Below are 17,590 nucleotides of genomic sequence, written 5' to 3' on the forward strand. Positions count from 1 at the left end.
AGAGAAGTAAAAGAAAATATTATTGCAGATTCAAAATCTAGAATTCATCAAAAGTCATTTGAAAATAAGAACATCAGAATCAGAAATAAAAATATTTGTCAGTCCCAGCCAATGTGGCTCAGTGGTTGAGCATCGACCCATGCACCAAGGGGTCTCCGATTCGATTCCTGGTCAGGGCACATGCCCAGGTTGTGGACCCAATCCCCAGTGGGGGATATGCTGGAGGCGGCCAGTAGATGTTCTCTGCCATCGATGTTTCTCTCTCTCTCTCTCCCTCTCCCTTCCTCTCTCTCCAAAATCAATAAAGAAAAAAAAATTTTTTTAAATAAAATAAAATAAAAAATATTTGTCAGTTTGTTAATAAATTCAAAGTTCTTTAAAATTTTCATTTTTATAAGAATAGTCTTTTTTGTTCATATTGTTTAAAATATTTATTATATAGATGAATTACCAACATTATTTCATATAGGAATAGGTAGGGTCAGTTAAAAAAAAAAAAAAGCTCTTGCCCTGGCCAGTTTGGCTCAGCAGTTAGAGCGTCAGCCTGCGGTCCGGAGAGACCCGGGTTCGGTTCCCGCTAAGGGCATGTACCTCGGTTGCAGTTTGTCCCCGGCCCTGGTTGGTCGTGCGGGTGGCAGCCACTCGATGTGTCCCTTTCACGTCGATGTTTCTCTCTCTCTCTCTCTCTCCCTCCCACTCTATCTGTGTAAAAAATGGAAAAATGTCCTCAGGTGAGGATGGAAAAAAAAAAAAAAAAAAGCTCTTATGTGAAAGGATAAATTACTGTTGGTACTGGAATTATCAGGTGATTGCCTGGTGACATAAATGTCTAATCACTATGTTGTACACCTGAAACTAATATAACATTGTATATCAACTGTAATTGAAAAATAAAAAATTCAAATGTTAAAAATACTACTGTTTCTCCACAAGCAAGGTAGAGAGAGAAAACGATTAAAAACATATATAATTTTCCAGTTTTACCATTCTCAGAGAGTAGTTTTAATTTTTGTTTTACTATCATTTGTTTTACTATTATTTTTGTTTTATAATTATTTAATAGGCAATACAATTCAAAAGGCTCAAAACAAAACAGATATAAAGATACGGGGAAAATGTCTCCCTCTACCCTCTCTTTTCCTCGTCCCACAATAATCAGTGTTACCACTTTCTTGGGTAACTTCGCAGAAATATTTCAAAATATACCAGCCAATAAAAAATATATGTATTTCACATGGAGGGACCAGGAGAGTATTATCCTAAGCAAAACAAGCCAATCAGAGAAAGACAAATATCACATGATCTCACTCATTTGTGGAATATAATGAACAAAACAAGCTGATGAACAAAATAGACCCAGAGACATAGAAGTAGGGTACAGACTGACAAACCTCAGAAGAGAGGTTTGGGGGCAGGGAAGGGAAGAGACAAACCACAGAACTTATATGCATGTATGTGTAACCATGGACATACACAACAATGCTGGGAATGGGGGGGGGGGTCAGGAGGAGAATGTCAATGGGGGAAAAAAGAGAAACATCTGTAACAAAAATAAATAAAAAAATTAAAAATTAAAAAAAAGAAAAAGCCCCCCAAAAATGCATTTCCCCCCTATCTTTTTACATAAATGACAGCATAGTACAACCATTTGCTGAACTTTACTTTTTCAATTTAAGTCTGAAAGCTCTTCCATAGTCAATACAATACAGAGTGTCTTCATTCTTTCTTAAAGCTGCATAGTATTCCATTATGTTGGTATATCATAGTTTATTTTCCCAGCCCCCTACTGATATTATATATCCAGCCAAGACACAGTCATATAATTTTATATAATATATAGTTTATATGTTTGATTTTATTCCTCTGCTCTTCCAAATGCTCTTCCTACTTCCTACTTAGGAAATAGTCTTGTAAAACCAAAACCAAAGCAGAAACAAAAACCTGAATTAAACACAGCTCTAGCTAACAATTTACAGGAAATACAAAGGACAGAGAAACATGACAAACTACACCACAAGGGGGCAATCAACAAAATCTAGACCCTGGAGACAAAAGAGTTGGCTCCCCAACAAATAAATTGCATGGGAAAAAGAGAGAGATGGAAAGAAAACTCATAGATTATAATGGATTTAAGCCAACTGCAATTTGTGAACCTAATTTGGGTCCTGATTCAAACAAAATGTTAAAAAAAATTATGACATTTATGAGACAACTGAAAATTTAAACACTGATGTAATATTAGCAAACTACTGTTAAAAAGTGTTTAGGTGTGATAATGGTACTATATTTACGCTAAAGAGTCCCTATCTTTTTAACATATATTATGCACATTGAAATAGTTACGGATGAAATAACTTGTCTGGGATTTGCTTCATGATACAGGAAGAGGAAAGCAGGTAAAATAGAGATGAAACAATATTAGCTATAAATAGGCAACTGTTGATAATTAGGTTATGGGGAAATGGAGGTACTATTCTAATTTTGTATATTTCTATAAATTTCCAAAATTAAAAGTTACAAAAGACCACATAGTGTTTTCTAAAAAGAACAAACAGAATGATACACATAATGTACCATCATTTAGATAAATTAAACATAGATGCATACAAAACAATACACATATTGCAAAAGCACACAGAGAAATACACATTAAATACATTTAAGAGGTGGCCTACGCAGGTGAAGGGGAGGGGAATGAGAGAGGGATATAGAAATAAAAGAATAAACAAATAAATAAATGAGTAAATGTGTTCATGTGTCCTGAAGGAACAGGTTTAACTCAACTCTCCACTCTTGAAGTTTGAAAAGCATAAACAACCACTACCATCATCAAATATTAAACAAGTACATAAAGGGAGAGAACTGTTTACATTAGGTTACACAGGTTAAACGCATATTAAGAGACGGGAATCACATGAACAGCAAATAAATAATTGTGGTGGAAACTTTGGCACATAACCATTGATTCTCCCCCCAAAAAATAATGTAATTAGAGTCTAGAAAAGCAGTTATTCCAATTAATCCAGGAAGTAATGAAGTAATCAGAGGTTCTTAGAAGAACCAGAGAAAAGCACATTAGTAGGCTAGGGGAACAGAGCATGGCAGGCCCAAAGAACTCCCCTGGCAAGCTGAAAAAGTAGAAGCAAGCAATCCTGTAAACAGTCGAATATGTAAAGAGACAAAAGAAGGTTAGTGAAAAGGGTATTTTTTATATAAATCTTACACGTTACAGTTTAAACTGAGAATAAAGATCTTGTTGACTCTAGGGCAATTAGAAGCAAACAGAGGGTGGTCAGAATGATAATTTTTTTTCCTCCATTAACTTTTGGATAGAGTGGAAGGGAGGGAGAGAGGAGAGAGAGAGAGAGAGAAAGAGAGAGAAACATTGACATGAGAGAGACACATTGATTGGATGCCTCCTGCACAACCCCAACTAGAGCTGGGATTTGAACCTGCAACCAGGTATGTGCCCTTGACCAGGAATTGAACCCATGACCCCTTGGTCCAAGGGCCGATGCTCTAACCACTGAGAAAACCGGCCAGGGCCAGAGTGATCAATTTTAAGTTGTTTTTCCTCATCAGAACAATCTTTTATATAACTCCTTACCATAAAATCAATCCTTCACTTTCCACAGAACAGTCCAAAATTATTAGTATGGCATAATATGTCCCTAACCTACCTCTCTAGCCTTATCTACTGCTATCTAATCTCCAGCTTGGCATAAAGAAAAAACTAGTTAAATAGCATTTACTTTTTAAAAACTATCATTTTAACTGTCATCTTACAAGTGTGTGTCACTGATAATAATTCAATTTAACTAATGTTTCTTCTTTGCCTATTAGTGGAAGGATGTACTAGGTGCTGTAGAGATGTGGTTTTCAAAAACGTTTTACAGTACTCCAGAAAAAGAAAAATATTTTTACTTTGTGACCTACCCATATTTGCATATATATAGGTAAACTGAATCAAAACTCTCACAAAAGATATGTATCATTACTACAAGTGACACAATAATTTATTCTACTTTATTCTACTTTTTTTAAAAAGGTGGTCAATCTACTATATTAATTGGCTGTGAAACAAAGTTTGAAAAATAATGTTACATAGCTATGCAAACATGGTAGCCACTGGCCAGATGTGGCTACTGAACACTTGAAATGTGGCTAGTGCGACTTCAGAATTAATTTTTAATTTTAAACGCAACTCTATTTTTTTGGTAGAACTGCAATTCACGTTAACTACTGCACTAGGTAAGATATTACTGTAGTGTGCACGTTGTAATATGTGTTGCTTCTAGTATTATAATCTGTCACTGATCTTCTTGGTGTCAGTGAACTAACTCAGTTCACTAAATATTTTTCTACATACTGATATAACATTGTAATTTGCTTATTTGAATATTTTATAGAGAAAATATGAGACTGAAAATAAGATATGTTGCAAATTTCACAAGGAATGGCAATTGCAACTTCCTGCGGCAGAGCAAATGATGTCTGTTGTGCAAAAAAGATTTTAAGATAATAAGTGAATAATATTAAGAGATGTGCAACAAATACACAGTGAATTTTATAAGAAGTTTCTATAGAAGTAAAGTGAAGGATCTTCAATTAAGGCCCAAACAACTGCCTATAGAATAAGACCATTCAAATAATATCAGAGATGTATTGATTACAAGCTTGAAAAATTGAAGGTACTTATTTTTAACTTTAGATAAAATACTGCAATATGGGAGACACTGCTCAATTGTTAATTTAAAAAAATTTAAATGCAGACCAAGCACTGTATTTCTAATGAAAATTTACCATCTAATGAATTTACCATGCTGTAAGTGTAAAATACATACCAGATTTCCAAGATTTTGTACGAATAAAAGAATGTTAAATATCTCATTAATAATTTTGAATACAGCCCTGGCCGGTTTGGCTCAGCGGTTAGAGCGTCGGCCTGTGGTCCGGAGAGACCCGGGTTCGGTTTCCGCTAAGGGCACGTACTTCGGTTGCAGTTTGTCCCCGGCCCTGGTTGGTCGTGCGGGTGGCAGCCACTCGATGTGTCCCTTCACGTCGATGTTTCTCTCTCTCTCTCCCTCCCACTCTATCTGTACAAGAAATGGAAAAATATCCTCGGGTGAGGATAAAAAAAAAAAAATAATAAATAATTTTGAATACGGATTACATATTAAAATAATATTTTAGATATACTGGGTTAAAGAAAATATGCTACTAAACCTGGCCGGTATAGCTCAGTGGACTGAGAGTCATCCCATGGACTGAGAGGTCAGGGCACATGCCTGGAACTGTGGGTGGGGGAGGGTGGGAGAAAGCCAATTGATGTTTCTCTCTTACAATGATGTTTCTATCCCTCTCTCCCTTCCTTTCTCTCTAAAAATATCAATAAAAACATACTTAAACATTTTTTTAAATATGTTACTAAAATTAAATGTTACCTGTTTATTTTTACCTTTTTTTAAAGAAGCTACTAGAAAATTTAAAATTATGTGGCTCATATTATAATCCTATTGGACAACAGTGCTACCGAAGATACAAAAACCACAAGTGCTTGACCATAAGGAACTTACCATCTGGTGGGAGAGGAAGACTAGAAAAGAAAGAACCAACTAGAGAGAGTTGCTATTGAATCACTAAAAATTTATCACAATTAACTGAGGAAAAATTCAAAAGACAAGTTCTAATGGCCCAAGTGCAAATCATAATCACCAGTGATGGATGGTCTATATATTCAAATTACTGAATTCAGTACTGTAACATCTGAGCCTTCAAGGTCAGAATTTAGTCTAATTATACCAATAAAATATAAGTTTCTCAAAGTATGATCCTTTTGAAGGTATACAAATAAATTTTATTTTATTTACTTTGTATTGACTAGCACTTGTTTATTTTAATGTGTATTAAGAAATATAAAATGAATAAAAAGAATGTACATATTAGGAAAAATATAATAAAAACATAAAACCCATTATTTCACAGATACTATTATATGATATGGTTCCTTATAAAAGAAAATTATTTAAATAAAAGATGTGATTTAAAAAATATTAAGTAATAATATAAGTGGTTTGTAGAGAAGGTAAAAATTCTTTAGAGGCTTTTGTTTGGGGAAACTTTAAAGATAGATTTCTGACAGGAAGTCCCTGTAAAGGATTTAATCAAATTTTTTATCAATTATTTATAGCCTGATTAATAGGTTGCTAAAAAAAATTACTATTTTAAATTATCTTAAATAAATGTGGAATTATTTTAAAGGTGCTAATCAAAACCACTCAGTGATTCTAAGTGTACTTACCTTAATAATCTACAAAAGCTATGCCGATAACTCAGCCGCTGGCTAGCTGCAGCCACACTGGGAGGAAGAGGAGGCCGGGGTGGGAAATAAGCTAGAGTTGCAGAAAATAGTAAGCAGACAACTCCAAATTCTGGAAGAAAAAAAAAAAGTAAAATGTTAACCAGACAATACAGAAAGTTCAATATTTCAAGTATTACTTTTCTAACAAGTATTTATTATTGGCTAAGCACTAGGCATATAAAGACAAGCTTAATATTACAGTACCTAGCCAAAATAGCTCAGTCTTATGAGAAAGATAATACGTAAAGATATAAATTTCAGGAAGTCATAGGTAAGAAGTCATTCTATAAGCAATGAAGTATGGTGGTACTAAGGTACACTGAATAGACAAAAAGACTGAGGCAGTGTTGCTCTACGGAGAAAACGCATTAAAAACCAGCAGTTCTGAACTCTAAGAGATTTTGAAACAGGTCTAAAATGACTGTCTAATAAGCATGGCCCTCAGAAATAAAGATGAGAAAATTGGTAAGACTAGGACAGGAGAAGTTCTGTTTGATCAATGATAATGATATTCTGATGTAGGACAGACTCAATTTACAGGCTATATGGGAAATATGAACATAACAGGAAAGCATACAAAATAAGAAACCAGGAGACAGAAAAATTTATAAACACAAGACTAGCTAATGTAAAGTATTAAAAATTCAGAACTAAAATGAACATTCCAACAACCTGAGTTTGGCAGCATCAAAGAAGGGAAGGTTCCTAGGTATCTTGATTATTCCCTCCAGAGACCTGTCTCCTAGAAGTCCCACCTTTTGTTAACTATGCTTAATTTAGTAGAAATGTCAGAAAGCCTTGGAATATAGACCTGCCTATGCCATTGATTAATTTGGAACTTAAATGAATCACTTACTCTTTCTGGGCCAATAAACGATATTAGATAAGTGATTTTCAGAAGACTTTTCAATAGGATAATTCTAATTCTAGGGCTATATTCTTAGCAAAAGGTACAACATTCCTATAAGACCCTTAATCACAGATAATATCTTTATTCTTTGTCAACTGAAGAAGCAACAAAAGTTAATGAATTGTTTTAATTTACAGTTCTTTTATTTATTAGTAATAATGAATGAGCACCTTCCATATGCTTACTGGCCATTTGTACTTAGTCTTCTATAATTGCCTTGTTCATATTATTTGCCCTTTCTACTTGCATTTTTATAAACAGCTTGAAATATAATTCACATAACATACAATGTATAATTCAATGTGTTGTTGTTTTTTTGGTATATTCACAATTGTGCAATCATCACAATCAATTTTAGAACTTTTCATCATCCCCAAAAGAAACTCTGTATTCATTACTTGCACAAATCTCCCAGCCCAAGGTTACTATTAATCTACATTCAGTGTCTATAAGTTTAAGTATTATGGACATTTCTTATAAATAGAGTCATATAATATGTGGTCTTCTGTGATTGGCTTCTTTCTCTTGGCATGCTTTCAAGGTTCATCCATGATGGAACATATATCAGTACACGTCATTCTTTTTTGCCAAGTAATATTCCACTGAATAGATATACCACATTTTTTAATACTCTCCCTGTTGTTAGCTTAACTGTTACTTAAAAAAAGGTTTAAGATGGAACGAATTCAAATACAAGCAGTTTGCAGAACAAGCCCATCAGATGCAGTTCCCTTGGCACCAGTAAGATTTGGTCTCACTGCTTCTCAGGAGGGCTTGGGCTGATGTGAACAGGTTTTAATGTTGGGCTTAGAACACAAGAAGAAATATTATAGAAAATAATAAGGGCCCTTCCAAAATTATATCTCCTGTGGAGGCAGGACAGATGTGCAGTTTGCTTTAGGGTTCTTTACAAAGGTGCATGAGTTCTTCTTCCCAAGCAGGGATCTCACCCCTGAAAGCCTGGTTCTGTTCCCAGGCTTGCTTGGAGACTGACTGGTCTTGAGTGAGCACAGAGAGGTCTGGGAACCTGGAGGACATTTGCAAAATATTTTCAGAAGTTCAATTGAGAGGGTGGGATCTGAGCTCCTAACAGGTAGAAAAGGAGGGTCACTCAACATAGTTATAAAATAAACACAGTGCATTTTCCTCCAGACAAACAATGCCCACAGCACAGGTTGGCAGCTGGGAAGAATGAAAACAATTAAGAAGCCAGAAAACCCAAGCACCAACTCTGGTTCTCCTTCCTTCCTTCCTTCTATTGTCAAATTCATTTTCTAAACCCTTTTGAGGGGTGAACAGAAGAAAGACTGGTGCAAGTTCCACAAACCTATAGTGCTTCATTTCCCTGTGTCACAGGGCTTTTTGGCACCCAACACTGCCCATGAGGAACCTTTCACCACCAGTGGATGCCCATCCAGATGGTTGGGGCCAAGGTCAGCTTCTGGTATGCCCTGATTTACCACATTTTTAATCATTTAATTAACAGCCATTTGGATTGTTTCTACTTTTAGGCAATTATGACTAATGCTACTATGAACAATCATATATAAATTCTTGCATAGATATATGTATACTTTCATCTCACTTGGGTATATACCTAGAAATGAAACTGCTGGGTCATATGGTAATTCATGTTTAACATTTTGAAGAACGGCCAAAATGATTCCAAAGTGGCATTTTATATTCCTACCAGCAAATGTATAAATTCTCCACTTTCTTGCCAACACTTATTTTCCATATTATTGATTATAGCCATCCTACTGGGTGTGAAGTTTATCTCATTATGGCTTTGATTTGTATTTCCGTAATGATTAATGACAGTGAGCATTTGTTTTTCATGTGCTTGTTGGCCATTTGTTCTTTTTTTTTTTTTTTTTATCCTCACCCGAGGACATTTTTCCATTTTTTGTTCAGGTAGAGTGGGAGGGAGAGAGAGAGAAACATCGACGTGAAGGGACACATCGAGTGGCTGCCACCCGCACAACCGACCAGGGCCGGGGACAAACTGCAACCGAGGTACGCGCCCTTAGCGGGAACCGAACCCGGGTCTCTCAGGACCACAGGCCGACGCTCTAACCGCTGAGCCAAACCGGCCAGGGCAGCCATTTGTTCTTTGGAGAAATGTCTATTCAGTCCTTTGCCCATTTTTTTTAATTGGGCCGTCTGTCTTTCTGTTGTTGAATTGTAAGTTTTAAAAAAAATATTCTGGCCCTGGCCGGTTTGGCTCAGCGGTTAGAGCGTCAGCCTGCGGTCCTGAGAGACCCGGGTTCGGTTCCCGCTAAGGGCGCGTACCTCGGTTGCAGTTTGTCCCCGGCCCTGGTCGATTGTGTGGGTGGCAGCCACTCGATGTGTTCCTTTCACATCGATGTTTCTCTCTCTCTCTCTCTGTTCCTCTCTCTCCCTCCCACTCTACCTGAACAAAAAATGGAAAAATGTCCTCAGGTGAGGATAAATATATATATATATATATATATTCTGGATAAAAGTCCCTTATCAGATATGTAATTTGGAACTATTTTCTTCCATTCTGTGGGTTGTCTTTTCACTTTGTTGATGGTGTCCTTTAAAGCACAAAAACTTTAATTTTGATAAAAACCAATTTACATTTTTTTTTTTTTTTTTTGGTCATTTGTGCTTCTGGTGTCTTTTATAGAAAGGCTTTGCCTAACCCAAGAACATGAAGATTTACTCCTATCTTTTATTCTAAGAGTTTATAGTTTTAGCTCTCCCATTTAAGTTCATGATCCATTTTGAGTTCATTTTGTGAATGGTGTAAGGAAGGGGTTCAAATGGATTCTTTTGCATGTGGCTATCTAGTTATTCCAGACTATTCTTTCCCCCACTGAATTGTCTTGGCACCCTTGCGAAAAGTCAGTTGACCATAAATGCCAATAGTTTACTTTTTGTAATCTCACTTCTGTTCCACTGATTTATATGCTTATCCAATGCTGTTTTGATTAGTGTAGCTTTATAGTAACTTCTGAAATTGGGAAGTGTGAGTTTTCCAACTTTTTCTTTCACAAGACTATTTTAGCTATTCTGGATCCCTGGCATTCTGACATACATTTTAGAATCAGCTCAACAAGTTTTGCGACAAAGGCAATCATATATTAGTTGGAATTGCACTGAATTTATAGCTAAATTTGGGGACATTAGCATCTTCACAATATTAAATTTTTCACCATTTAAACATGGGATGTCTTTCCATTTCTCTAGGTCTTTTTTAATTTCTTTCAACGGTGTTTAAGTCTTCAGAGTGCAAATTTTACATTTATTTTATTAAACTTATTCCTAAATATTTAATTCTTTTTGAGGCTATTATAAATGGTATTGTTTTCCTAATTTCATGTTTGGATTAGTCATTGCTAATGTATAGAAATACAATGATATATATATTTAAATATGTTCTTATTGAATTTTTAGAGAGAGAGAGAGAGAAACATGAATTGGCTGCCTCATGCACACCCCCTCCTGGGGATCAAGCCTACAACCCAGGCATGTGACCTGACTGGGGATCGAACCGGGACCTCTCTTCTCAGTCCATAGGATGACACTCAGTCCACTGAGCCACATTGACTGGGCTGATTTTTATATATTAATTTTGCATCCAAAACCTTGTTTTAGGATATATTTGTTCATTATTATTGAATGTGCTTTTTAGATTTAATGTATTTTTAATGGATTATAGAGGCTTTTCTATATTCAAGATCATGCCATTTTAAATAGAGATAGCTTTACTTCTTCCTTTTCAATTTAAAATGCCTTTATTTTCTTACTCAGTAATCCTGGTTAGAACCTCCAGCACAATGTTAAGTATACATGGCAAGAGTGGACATCCTTATCTTGTTCCTGATCTCAGGGTGAATGCATTCAGTTTTTGACCAATAACTATGATCTTATTTTTGGATGTTTCATACATGCCTTTTATTAGGTTGAGGAAGTTCCTGTCTCTATTTCTGATTTGTTGAATGTTTTAATCTTGATATGACGTCGGATTTCTCAAATGCTGTCCCCAACCCCCATCTCTCAAGATGATCACATGTTTTTTTTCCCCCTTTATTCTATTGATATGACATATTACATTAGTTGAGTTTTGAGTGTTCAGCCAACCTTGCATTCCAGAAATAAATCCTATTTGGTCATGGTACATAATCCTCTTAACATGTTGCTGGATTTACTAGTATTTTTTTCAGGATTGTGAGTCTATATTCCTAAGAGATATTGATCTATTATGTTTACTTTTTATGACTTTGTGTGGAATAATTTAGTTTAAGTGTCATTAATGTTTTAAGGTAGTAATTCTGGCAAATATTTTTAATGGAATGAAGGTTTGTGGGACAATATTTCAAGAAGGCAGACTGGCAAATACAAAAGCAATGAAGAAATAACTGAGAAGCTTTGAGTAAGGTTATCTGCTATACCCCAAAGTGCCTAAAATCAGGTCATTTGAAGACATAATCACTGTTTAAGTTTTCAATAAAAAGAATGACATAACCAAAATAAAGTTCAAAATTTTTTCACCTGCTTTCAGTTTTATTTATTTAATTTTACATTTCAATTATTTTTCTTTAAAAGGAGTAAGGTGTTATCCTGACTGATTTGGCTCAGTGGATAGAGCATCAGCCTGCGGACTGAAGGGTCATGGGTTCAACTCCCAGTTAAGGTCCATGGCCCTCGTTGGGGTCATGCAGAAGCAAACCAATCAGTGTGTCTCTCTCATATCAATGTTTCTCTCTCTCTCTCCCTCACTCCCTCCTAATATAGGTAAAAAAAAAAAAAAAAAAATTAATGGAAAAATATCCTCCGATGCGGATTAACAACAATAAAAAAGGAGTAAGGAGGCAGGAGGGTTACTGCCACTACTTCTGTTTTCACTTTTATTTCCTCCAAACCAGATTTTGAAATGTATCATCATGTAACTCTCTAGTGTAAAATCCTTCAGAGTATGGCCACTGCCCACAATGTGGAGAATTTCAAACCCTTTAGCCCTGTTCAGAAGGCTTGACTGGCCTGGCTTACCTTTCTTGCTTCATCTGTCACTACTCTCACCAGACCTAAGCCACTCTGGGCTCTAAGTTGCTTGGATTTTAGCAGGCTCTCTCCTCTTACTGGGCTTTTCCTCCATGGTTTTCTCTCTCTCTAGTATGTTCTTCCTCCTGCCCACTATACTTGGGTAACTCTCTGCCATCCTCAGGTTCCAACTTAGATGCTATACCTCCAGGAAACTGAACTTGATCTTCCAAATCTGGGTTAGGTGTTCCACCTCTGAGCTCCTAGAGCAATTGTAGGCCTTCAGTTATAGCACTTACCACCCTGTTTACAACTATTTGTTTACCTGTTTGTATCCTTTGGGACACTAAGTTCTATGAGAAGAGGAACTATGTTTACCTCAGTGCCTAGCATAGTGACAGATACACAGGAGCTCAAAATATAGTTAAGTTAATAAGTGAATAAATAAACTCAAAGACTTATTTTAATTGGGTCCTTTATCTTTCCAACCTCATTTTCTGCCACTTGCTACCTACACCCAAACACACATTTTGACACTACTGTAGCCATACCAAATTATATGCATGTCCCTAGACATACTGAGGTCTCTCACTTCTCTGCCTTTGCAGTTACAGCTCCTTCTATATGTAATGCCCCACCTAACTCAAACATTTGGTGAACTCCTATGACATTCCTACATTTGTTTATCACAATCTTGATGAAGCCTTCCCTGCTTCCTCAAATTCTCTCCAAACTCAGGCTGGTTAGGCCTTCTAAGCTCTGTACATCTCTATTCGTATTATAATTACCTTATCAGTGATCTTACCAATTTCCAGTGCTTGGCACAAGTGCTTGGTATATAGTAAACACTTATTATAAGTTTTCTGAATACAGAAGGAAATGATAAACATGTATGTGAGGAAAGGGAATATACTAAGGAGACTGTAATGTAACAGTGGACTATGGCCTGGCTCTAGAAATAAAGAAAAAGGATCTAAGAGAATGTTTTAGAAAGGTCATTATTCCTTATTAATAGACTGAACATACAGAGAGTATGAAATGAAGAGAAGACTAAATTGTGGGTGACCCAGGTATATTAGATTAGAGAACATGGCCAATAAAGGGGAAATTGCAAGGGAGGAAATGCGTTTAACACCTACCAGCAGGTGCTTAATTAATGTTTACTGTTGATTATGATGTTTAGTTTTATATACTGACAGGATATCTAGAAAAGACATTAGACAATGTGTTACAATGAGCTTAACTATAAATGGACAGGAAGATTAAAGTTAAGAAATAACCTCCCATCAAAATACATTTTAAACTTAATAACTTCCTAGAAAGGTTAAGTTTCAAATAGGCCTCTCCATATTATATAACAGAGAAAGCATATATATCCATATGTATATATTAGTCCTCTTAAGTATTTCATAGCAAGTGACCTGGTATACAAAAGCAGAGTGAAGATAACTGGGATAAAAGACAAAGTATAACAGGAAGAAAATAAACTTCAAAATACCTGCATATAATACAGTCTCTATACGGTCTTTAATGTGGGCCCTGCTATTCTCTGAAGCAAGAAGAGGCGATGTGCCATTGGGAGCTGGAACAAGAAGTGGTCCGACTAAAAATGCACATGCTCCACCGAGATAACTGAGCATCGACGCAATAGCTGTGGCCGTGGCCCGTTCATCTGCAGAAAACCACGTTGTGGAGAGGAATGGAGCTGCATTCATTACAGTTGGACCTGCCAATCCATTTAAAAGCTGTCCTCCATGGATTAGTCTGGAATTAAAAACAAATTAAAAAGCTGTGAAGTAGGTGAAGCAGGCATTTTCTAGACAAAAAGATAGTAGCCAAACAGCAGTTAACTAAGGCAATAAGAATACATATCTATAAATACCCTGTACCTAAAGGATATTGATTCTTTCTGAGGGAGATTAAATATAATAGTAGTTATCCCTTAGTCACTTCACAAATATTTACTGAAGCCCATGATTTGTGCAACATGCCAAACTAAATACTTCCAAATAACCTTGTTTCATTTGTTATAACAACACTATGTAAGAGCTTCACTTTGAAAAAATAAGAAACTTGTCAAAGTGCTAACAAAGCTGAGATTTAAGTCTGATTCCAAAATCCATACTAATAAAGAGATCTACTAGTGCTATCAGCCCTACAAACAATATAGTTAAGCTCCACATTTCATGCTCACTCTGTGCAAGTCACAGAATTACAGGAAAAAAAGTTATTATAGTGCCTTCTAATAGAAGAGGAATTGGTGGAGGAATCAGATGACCTGGTCTGCAACTAACTAGTTGAATGGCATTAACACACCTCTGTGGGATTCCATTTCTTCTCCCATAAAATGAAATTAAGTTACATAAGCATGTACTAAGCATCTGTTAGGTTAAGGTACTGTAATCCCAGGATCACTAGTTTCCTTCCGATTCTAGCTCTCTGACTGACATTAATTGTAAGGGTTGGGGAAGAGCAATTTCTTGCTTCCATTCCATTTGTTCTCTTGCCTATTTCTTCTCAGGATTCAATTCAATGCTTCATACTGTTCCTTGCTGATTAAACCCTTTCCTGATATTTCTTTCTCCACTCCCAACATCCACATCCACATTCATGAATAGCCTTGAAGAAGAAAAGCAGCCAAAGTCCAAAAAACATAAGAAAAGGAGGTGAGCCCTGGCCAGTTTGGCTCAGCGGTTAGAGCATCGGCCCACAGACCAGAGTCCTGGGTTCAGTTCCCACTAAGGGCATGTACCTCCACTGCAGTTCATCCCCGGCCCACTGGGGTGGCAACCAGTCGATGTGTCTCTCTCACATCGATGCTTCTCTCTCTCTCTTCCTCCCGCTCTATCTGAAGATAAATGCAAAAATGTCCTCAGGTGAGGATAAAAAAAAAAATTATTTTTAAAGAAAAGGAGGTGAGTCCATCTCTTCTGCCTTAGAGGTAAAGGGAACGTCAGGGACAGTATTCATGACATATAAATGATAGTAACTACATTTTGAGTTTACTTATTTATTTTTTGCTTGTTTTGCTTGTAGGAAGTTACTAAGTTTCAAATGTATTATTGCTATGTGAAAGGTTATTTCTTAACTTTACTCTTCCCATCCATTTACAATTAAGCTCAGTGCAACACACTGTCTTTTCTAGGCATCTTATCAGTATATAAAACTAAACATCATAATCAACAATAAACATTAGTTAAGCACCTGTTGGTAGGTGTTAAACCCATTTCCTCTCTTGCAATTTCCCCTTTATTGGCCATGTTCTCTAATCTAATATACCTAGGTCAGCCACAATTTATTCTTCTCTTCATTTCCTCCTCTCTGTATGTTTAGACTATTAATAAGGAATAATGATGCCTGGCTGGTGTGGCTCAGTGGCTGAGCATCGACCCATGCGCCAAGAGGTCGCCAGTTCAATTCCCAATCAGAGCACATGCCCAGATTGTGGGACCGATCCCCAGTGGGCGGCATGCAGGAGGCGGCCAATCGATGTTTCTCTCTCTCTCTCTCTCTCTCTCTAATGTCAATAAAGAAAAATAAATAAAATAAGGGGTAACTAGCCCCGCCAGTGTGGTTCAGTGGATGGGGCGTGGTCCCATGGATAGAGATTCTGGTTTGATTCCGGGTCGGGGCACATCCCTGGGTTGTGGGCTCGATCCCCAGAAGGGGGCATATAGGAGGCAGTTGATTGATGTGTCTCTCTCATATTGATGTTTCTATCTCTTCCTTCTCTCTCTAAAACATCAGTAAAACATAATTTTTAAAAAATAAGGGATAATGACCATTCCAAAACATTCTCTTAGACCTTTTTTCTTTTTAATCACCATGTGGGTGTCAAATCCTCTTTATAAACAATTGCCACCTCAAGTTACTTATTTAAAGGTTTTTGAATGCAGAAGGAAGTAATAAACTGGCATATGAAAGAGAGGTAGACCCCTAATGCAGAAGCATAAGTGAGTGGGAGGTAAAATATGTGAATTTGGTTTGCTCACATCTTTCTAAATGTTGGAAAAATTATTTGAAGGCAAAATAGCTTCAAGTGTCATTACTAATTTAAGACAACTAAAGACTTTTTAAAATCTTTCTGTCTCAGGGGAACTATTTTCTAGATGACAAAAACAATATAAGTATTTATAAACTGAATACCTCCTCCTATAACCAATGGATCCCATGCTGTCACCCAGCAATTTCATCACAGAAATATTCTTGAAACAATGTCATTAAGTGGTTTTAGTCATGACTCCCTTAATCATGACTCGTGATGGTGTGCATGATGGCTCATAAAGGTAACTGCTTTGATATTTAATATTTTTAATGAGATGTTCCTGAAAGACTCATCTCATCTAGAAAAAGAAGGGTTGGAATGAGTATATTTTATTATGCCTAAACATGTTAAGAGTAGAAGAACATGGAAGAAACAACCTATCAAAAAGATAAAACATGATGAAACAGTATGAATCCTGAAAGTTCAGGTTAAAACTCAAATTATTAACATTTTGGTACCCCTCTGTGGAATCATGAATAGACCATTTTCCAAATAGCAAACCTAAGAGTCAGGCTGTGTGAGCTTACAATAATGTAAAGGTCATCCAAGTCCAGTTTACTCAATTCTCAGATCTGTCTTTCTCACTATAACATGGTACACTTGCTAAAGTACAAATCAAAGCAAGTATGTTACTAGGGGCATTTCTAAGTCTCCAAGGTCACTGAACTTGTGGGGTGAACCTAAAACATATATTATTATCATACTGAATATATATAAACATATATATATTATCATACTGAAAGATCATCTCAGGAATTCAAACATGCTAACTTGGTACTTAAAAACTACTCTAACTTAAATAATTATGTGCTTTTTGTATTAAAAGCCACCATGCACAAACATACTCCTCACAGATGAGCTCTGTAGGAGAACTGGGACCTACAGGATTTTGGGGTTACCCTCTGAATTCATGGGAAACCTGACAGGGAAACACAGTCCCGTTCTTACCAGCATCTTTAAGTTTTTCAGAACGTAGTCCTGCTCCTTCTCACACGTGTATCCTAGAGCCCCCCAGGGCCTGGCAGTTATTAATATAACTTGGTATAAGCACTGTTGTCCTGGTAACCACAATAAAACACTAACCTGTATTATTAAGATTTTTATGTTTGCCTGACACTATTTTCTGTTACCTATCATTAACTAACCCTATTTTATAAAACTGTTTGTAAAAATATATTTAAAAGTAAAATTCAGTTTTATATATAAAATCTAGTTTTCCTATTTAATAGTAATGCAAAATTAGAGGCAGGTTTTTCTAGGGAAA

General features: G+C 36.2%; 1 protein-coding gene across 6 annotated transcripts in view; it reads right to left on the reverse strand.

Annotated features, from left to right (window-relative positions):
• SLC49A4 (solute carrier family 49 member 4) overlaps positions 1–17,590 on the reverse strand; it is a 78,344-nt gene that overhangs the window by 33,406 nt on the left and 27,348 nt on the right. For all 6 annotated transcript variants that reach the window (XR_004956819.1, XM_036243194.1, XM_036243198.1 and 3 more), the window contains exons 3-4: positions 13,780–14,045; positions 6,302–6,431 (exon numbers count right to left, since the gene is read on the reverse strand). Coding sequence is in view for 5 of the 6 variants with exons in the window: in XM_036243194.1 (XP_036099087.1) it covers positions 6,302–6,431; positions 13,780–14,045 (396 nt within the window). In the remaining variant the exon portion in view is untranslated. The remainder of the gene's footprint in view (positions 1–6,301; positions 6,432–13,779; positions 14,046–17,590) is intronic.

This window comes from Molossus molossus, unplaced genomic scaffold (genome assembly GCF_014108415.1).
Source record: "Molossus molossus isolate mMolMol1 unplaced genomic scaffold, mMolMol1.p scaffold_m16_p_5, whole genome shotgun sequence".
Lineage (NCBI taxonomy): Eukaryota > Metazoa > Chordata > Mammalia > Chiroptera > Molossidae > Molossus > Molossus molossus.